The sequence below is a fragment of the Penaeus vannamei genome, chromosome 5 (genome assembly GCF_042767895.1).
Source record: "Penaeus vannamei isolate JL-2024 chromosome 5, ASM4276789v1, whole genome shotgun sequence".
Taxonomy (NCBI): Eukaryota; Metazoa; Arthropoda; class Malacostraca; order Decapoda; family Penaeidae; genus Penaeus; species Penaeus vannamei.
Window position 1 is genome coordinate 39,514,010 of NC_091553.1, and position 7,500 is coordinate 39,521,509.

Consider the following 7,500-nt stretch of genomic DNA (forward strand, 5'->3'; position numbering starts at 1 on the left):
CTTCAGGTGTTGCCACTGTTGCGTGTGTGGGAATGCTTGTGTGTGGGTCTTGATTGGTGCCTGTGTGTGGCGTTTAACTTTGTTTTGATGTCTATGCCACTGTTTGTATATGTATGTGTGTCTATTGTGCACGCATGCACATGACACACGCTACATACAAGCATACACACACACACATGTATGCATGTATATTATACACATATATGTATGTATACGCACCCACATGTATGCATGTATATTATACACATATGTGTGTTTATACACACACATGTATGCATGTATATTATACACATATGTGTATGTATATGTATTTATGTATGTGTATAAATATGTATATACATGTATATCTCAAAATATCACCTCTGTATTCCAACTAATGTGCCTGTAGGCCTAGTAACGTTTTCATGTTGTCTCTTAATAAGGACTTAAATAAGGACTTACCTGATTAGCAGCTCAACTTGCGCTGAAGGAATATGATACATGTTTTTTTTTCATCAGATTCATCTTGTGCTAGATAGGATTGCATGTAATTGGCACGGAATAGTAGGATAACTATAATGATGCATTGTACCTAAATTTTGTATTTTGTTATGAAAAGGTTGGGAAATTTTCAGTTGATTGGGAAGTTGAACATTGTTAAAATCCTAATAAAGAAGTTTATGTGGGGTGAAAAAATTATATATTCGAGAACTTTTTTCAGATGAATTCTGTACATGTGTTATTTTTTAAATATTTTTATTAGAAGTCCCACCCTGCCACCCAGCCTGATTTTTTTTTTATTCATATATGGGTTTCTCCCCTCCTTTTGTATTTTGAGATATGATGAAACGAAGACTTTTCTGTAATTCGCACTTTTGGCGGACAATTTTTCTAATTTTCTGATTGTTTTTTTTTTTCCATTTTTTAGCGAATTGTCGACTTTCCAGTCAGACGATAATGATCATTTCCGTCTGAAAACCTTTCCGTCAACTTTTTCAACCGAGCATAGTCAAATCAAGAGCTATATTCGAGAATGTTTGTATTTATGTAAAATAAAATTGTAAAAAAAATTGACGGAAAAAACTGCAAGTGTGAAAGCACCTTTAGGACACAGGCTCGGTTCTTTCGTCCATATATTGAAAACGAAAGGGAACATAAGTCGTAGAATATTATTATGATTACTGTCTGTAACTCGCAGTTCTATTGGACACGGGTCGCCTTCTTTGGCTCTATGGATGTTTCTCGTCTGCGGCACAGGAGGGGAGGAACACGAGCCATAGGGCATGGCATGGGGAAGGCTAGAGCAGTAGCAACTCCAGGAGGTGATGTGTCGTCTGATTCTATTTAGGGAAAAAAACCATATGGGGTTTATTTTGATGACGTCACAAAAGTTACGGATGTTTTGTGAATATGGTCGATCATTTTGGTCTTTTCAGTTTTCTAAAAAAGATGGAAATATTGATTTTAATAGTTATATTTTCATTGAACAATCATCTCCTCGAGTTACTACTGATCTAGCCTTCCCCCATAGGTTTGTTTCAGTATCTCGAGAACAAAAAGTGAATTTGTCTCTAACTCTCGTCTCCTTTCTTAAATTCTTGTCAGGACCTTTTTTGTGCTCTGAGAAAAAATAATAATTTCTGTAACTGGCACCTGTATCCGTTATTTCTTAGGTCTTGTGTCTCGAGAAGAAAATGGAATCATTTTTGTTATTCCGACTCGTATCTCTGAAGTTCTTAAGTGAGAATTTCTTTTGTATTCTGAGAGCAAAAGTGGTTAATTTTTTTTTTTTTTTTTTTTTTTTTTTTTGTAACTAGTACTTGTATCCTTGTAGTTCTTGAGTGAGAATTTCCTTTGTTTTCTGAGAGCAAAAGTGTTTATTTTGTTTTTTTTTTTTTTTTTATTTTTGTAACTAGTACTTGTATCCTTGTAGTTCTTGAGTGAGAATTTCCTTTGTTTTCTGAGAGCAAAAGTGGTTAATTTTTTTTTTTTTTTTTTTTTTTTTTTTTTTGTAACTAGTACTTGTATCCTTGTAGTTCTTGAGTGAGAATTTCCTTTGTTTTCTGAGAGCAAAAGTGGTTCATTTTTTGTAATTAGTACTTGTCTCTCTGTAGTTCCTGAGTGAGAATCTATTTTGCATTCTGGGGAAAAAAAACCGCGGTAATCCATGTCTTTTGGAAACTCGCCCCTCGCGCAGATAGGTCCCCCCCCCCTTCTCCCTCTCCCCTTCATCACCTCCGTCAGTCCCCTAGCCTCTCTATAGCTTGTTCTCGTCCCGCCAGGTGGTCGTGGTGGCGAGCACATACCTGGCTACCTGTGGCTGGTACTCCTGGTATTCGTCCCTTACTTGGTGCACACTTTCCGCAACCGCCCTTACCTGCTGGTGGTAGCGGGGGTGATATACGTCACGGTGGTCGTCCCAGCGGCTCTGAAGGGGCAGCTGTACCAGGGTTCCCTCCTGTGGCTTCCTAGGACGGTGGTGGCTCTCTTGATGCTGCGGTGAGTGGGGGTCGGAGGAGGAGGAGGAGGAGGAGGTGGTCTTGGTCGTGCGGGGTCGTCGGGAGGTTGGCTTTGGGTGCGGGTGACAGGCAGGAGGGGGTAGGAGGAGGGGAGGGTGAAGGGGGTACAGGTGGAGAGGTCTGTCTGTTTGGCTGTTTCTGGCTTTCTGTTTGGTTCTCTGTCTGTTTGTCTGCAGTTTCTGTTAATCTGTCTCTCTCCCTCTCTTTCTTTCTATTTCTCTCTCTCTCTCTCTCTCTCTCTCTCTCTCTCTCTCTCTCTCTCTCTCTCTCTCTCTCTCTCTCTCTCTCTCTCTCTCTCTCTCTCTCTCTCTCTCTCTCTCGCTCTTTATTCGTTATATTTTCTGAAAGTTATTTGACTCTAATTAGACAGTCTATGCGTGTCGGTGGGGGGGGGGGGGTAGATACTACTTCGTATCATTTTAATAAAGAAAAGAAAAATACACCTTTAGCCTTTTGGGCAGAAAAGGGGGAAAGAAAAATATTATTTCATCCAAAATGAAGGCCTGAATTCTCGAATGTTGTTTTTAATTAGTGCATAACATTAAAGTGAATAAGATACAAGAGCAGTTATCGTATTCTGTTCCAACATTTTGGTTTATGTTGATTCATGTATGTAACTTTCATGGTATTCTGGATTTTATATTATGAAAAAAGTATTTGGGAATGTCCGTTTTCTTTCGCTATAAATTCCCGCCTTTTTTAAATCTACCCGTCAACGTTTCATCTTATTAACCAGATCGGCAAATTAGATTAACAGCTTTCACATGTGTTAACAAAGACGCTTATGTGTGATTCAATCTGTTTTGTAGAGTTTTAATTTGACTCCGAATATCTTAGTGAATAAACGCTCCGTGAAAAAAAAAAACTTCGAAAAGTATCTAAAGTGCGTGTGAGTGTGAAAAAAATAGTCACGGCGAAGAAAACGTGGCCGGTTTCGAAAAAATACTATTATTTTTATTAATATTATTATCAATCCAGGAGGTGAAATAAGAAAAAAATAATTTCGCTATCAATGTAGTTTCATTTAGCATCTCCTTCTATATCAGTTTCCTTATCAATTTGATACAATTACAGATGCTATACCTTACATGTGTTAATCACTGTGTTTACCGTTCTATGTAGTTTTCCATACCACCTTAATATATATATTTTTTACAATCTTTAGTATCACATTAACAAACAAACGCCAAGATAGTTATCATATAGTGATGATTATAAGTATTTGTTACAGTTATGTTTTGCCACCATGATCATGCAAAAACGGCGTTAATGTTATATGCACAGTTCTTTTATCACCATTTCGAAATACTCTTCCTATTATAGAAATAATCTTTGAGTTATGTATTTCCTGGATTAGGTTATACCCATCGTTTGTTCAACGTATATCAGATTTTGTTCAATATCATCAAAAGTTGTTATCAGATTTTTCTCGAATATCAACAACACTTGTATACCATATTTTCCGTAATATCAACAGGAGTATATCAAAATTTCTCCAGCATCAACAACAATATTATCATTTTAATCTTTATATATTTCTTGAAGTATATCAAATTTCCTCAAATATTAACAAGAGTATATAAAAATTTGTTTGATATTAACAGGAGCATATCAAAACTTATCTAATATTAACAGGAGTATATCAAAATTTCTCTAATATCAACAGTTTATCAAAATGTTTATAAAATCATCAGGAGTATATCAACATTTCTCTAGCATTAACAATAATATTATAATTTTTTATTTTTATGTATTTCTTAAAGTATATCAAAATGTCTTTAATATCAACAGGAGTATACCATATTTTCCCTAATATCAACAGGAGTATATCAAAATTTCTCTAGCATCAACAACAATATTATCACTTATTGTCTTTATATATTTCTTAAAGTATAGCAAATTTCCTCTGATATCAACAACAATATTATCATTTATCATCTTTACGTATTTATTTAAGTATATCAAAATTTCTATTAATATTAACAACAATATTATCATTCATTATCTTTATGTATTTCTTAAAGTATATAAAAGTTAGAGTATCAACAACAATATTATCATTTATTGTTTTTACGTATTTCTTAAATTATATATAAAAAATTATCTAATATCAACAACAATATCATCATTTATTTTTAAGTATTTATTAAAGTATAACAAATCAGTAACAATAATATCATTTATTATCTTTATGTATTTCTTAAAGTATATAAAAATTTAAGTATCAACAACAATATTATCATTTATCATTTTTACGTATTTCTTAAAGTATATCAACATTTCTCTAATATCAACAACAATAATATCATTTATTATCTTTATGTATTTCTTAAAGTATATCAAAATTTCGCTAACATCAACAGCATTAGCATTTATTATCTTTACATATTCATTAAATATTTGGCTTTTATTCACGCCTAAAAAATATATTACACCCACTCACCCACTCTCCTTCACAGATCCGGACTCTACACGGGCCTGGCATCCAAAGTCGCCGAGGCACTCACAGCCGCGTGTCACTATACTGCAGGAGGTCTTAGGGTCGTCCTGCAGTGCCTCCTGATGGTGCTCCTCCTGCCCTTCACCTTCGTCAGGACCTTTGTGCCGCTGGTCCACAACTTCTACCTGTCCTTCGAGGCGTTTCGGGTCACGTCGAACCAGGTAGGGCTTCTGTGGGAGTTTGGATGGGGCGTCCTCGTTGTTTTGTTGTGGTGGCGATGGTGGGGATTGTTGTTATTGTTGTTGCAGCTGTTGTGATTGTTTTTGATATTATCATTGTTGTTGTTTTGTTGTTATTATTATCGTTATCATTATCATCATTATTATTTCTATTATTAGCATTACTACCATCACTACTATTACTACTACTACTACTACTACTACTACTACTACTACTACTACTACTATTGTTTTATTATTATCATTATTATTACTATTACTACTACTATTATTACTATCATTATTATTACTATCATTATCATTATCTATGTCATTACCATTATCATTGCCATTATCGTTATTAGTGTCATCATCACCATCATCATCGTCATCAATATTGTTATTATCTCTTTTATTATCATCATTGTTATAATCATTATCATTATCATCAACACCATCATTATCACAATGCACGTTTGAGAAAAGATGGGAAACTTGATAAAATGAAAGCACAACGCTATAATAAGAACAACAATAATAATAATAACAACAACAACAACAACAACAGCAACAACAACAACGATAATAATAGTAATAATAATAATGATAATAATAATAATAATAATGATAATAATAATAGTAATGATAATAATGATGATGATGATATCGTCTATGGGCTTAATACTTTTTCAAAAGTCATAATACTCCATAGAAAAAAATAAATTACAGAAGAATAGAAACGACGCCAAAAAAAAGAAGAAGAAAAAAAAAAAGAATCAGAGAACATAAGAGAATCGTAGATCATGTAACAGTTTCAGATTCGATAGGATGCCCGAAGATAGGAATCGCTTTATAAACGTCATGAAATTTTGAGTTATTTTTTATTCGAATTCTGAAGTTCATGCATGTAGAATATGATTTTAAATAGAAAGGAAAAGAGTACCTATCATTTATACTAATAATAAGAATTATCATTTATAAACATTATCACTTACATTAACTATCCTTATTTATATCATCATTTCAAGTCCCATGACACCAACACACAAATTAAAAACTACAGAAAAACGAAGACGAAAACAAACAAACAAATGAATAAACAAGTAATACACACTGTATCCCCCTAAAAAAAAAAAAAAAAAAAAAAAAAAAAAAAAACACTGTATCCCTCCACCCCGCCCCCCAAGAACCGCGCGCATCCTCATATATCACGTCCAAAAACACAGAAAAACGAAGACGAAAATTAACAAACAAATAACTAAGAAAATAATAGATAAATAATAGATTAAATGAAGAGATAAACAAATAAATAAAAAACACTGTATCCCTCCGCCCCACAACGGCAGACCCGCGCGCATGAACGCAGACGAAAATAAACAAACAAATGAATAAACAAATTGATGGATAAATAATGGATAAATATTAGATTAAATGAAGAGATAAACAAATAAATAAATAAATCACTGTATCCCTCCGCTCCGCCCCTCCAGACCCGCGCGCATGAGAGCCGATCGCCACACGCAAGAACGCAGACGAAAATAAACAAATGAATAAAGAAATTGATGGATAAATAATGGATAAATATTAGATTAAATAAAGAGATAAACAAATAAATAGAAAAATTACTGTATCCCTCCGCCCCGCCCCTCCAGACCCGCGCGCATGCTCATATATCACGTCCAGGAAAGCCGACCGCCACACGCCACACGCAAGAACTTCGGGGAGAGTGACCGTGCAGTTGCCTTGGGATGTAAGCAAAACCAGTTCTTAACATGAGCCGTTTGGATGTGCCTTGTTTTGCCCCGAGAGGAGACGGTGGCTGGTGGGGATGTTCTTGATTCTTTTTTTCATATTTTTTCTTTTTTTTTTTCGTTTTCGCGTTTTTTTTTTTCGGTCTTCTTCTTCGTCCATTTGTTTTTTTTTCTTTTATCTATTGTCTTTCTCTTCTTTTTCCTTGGTCTTCCTCTTTCTCTTCGTGGGTTTTCTTTCTTCCTTTTCCTCATCGTCCCTCCTCCCCTCCTTCTTCCCCCTTCCCCCCTTCTTCCCATCCCTCTTTCTCCTCCTCCTCATCCCTCCCCTCTTTCTTCTCCTCCCTTCCTCCCTCTCCCTCTCCTTTACAAGCGTTTTTCATTGCTTTAAGGATTTATTATCATGATTATCATTATTATTGTCATTATTATCATTATCATTATTATTATCATTATTATTATCATTGCTATTATTATTATTATAATAATAATTATTATTGTTATTATTATCATTATTATTATTATTATTATCATTATTATCATTATTATCTTTATCATTATTATCATTATTATTATTGTTATTATTATAATAATCA

At 34.1% G+C, this 7,500-nt stretch overlaps 1 protein-coding gene across 4 annotated transcripts in view; it reads left to right on the forward strand.

The window, feature by feature from the left end:
- Window positions 1-7,500, forward strand: part of LOC113817662 (uncharacterized) — a 36,072-nt gene that overhangs the window by 10,357 nt on the left and 18,215 nt on the right. For 2 of the 4 annotated variants that reach the window (XM_070122242.1, XM_070122241.1), the window contains exons 4-5: window positions 2,262-2,478; window positions 4,958-5,159. In XM_070122242.1, the coding sequence (XP_069978343.1) occupies window positions 2,262-2,478; window positions 4,958-5,159 (419 nt within the window). The remainder of the gene's footprint in view (window positions 1-2,261; window positions 2,479-4,957; window positions 5,160-7,500) is intronic. The other 2 variants (XM_070122240.1, XM_070122239.1) reach the window with 1 other exon arrangement.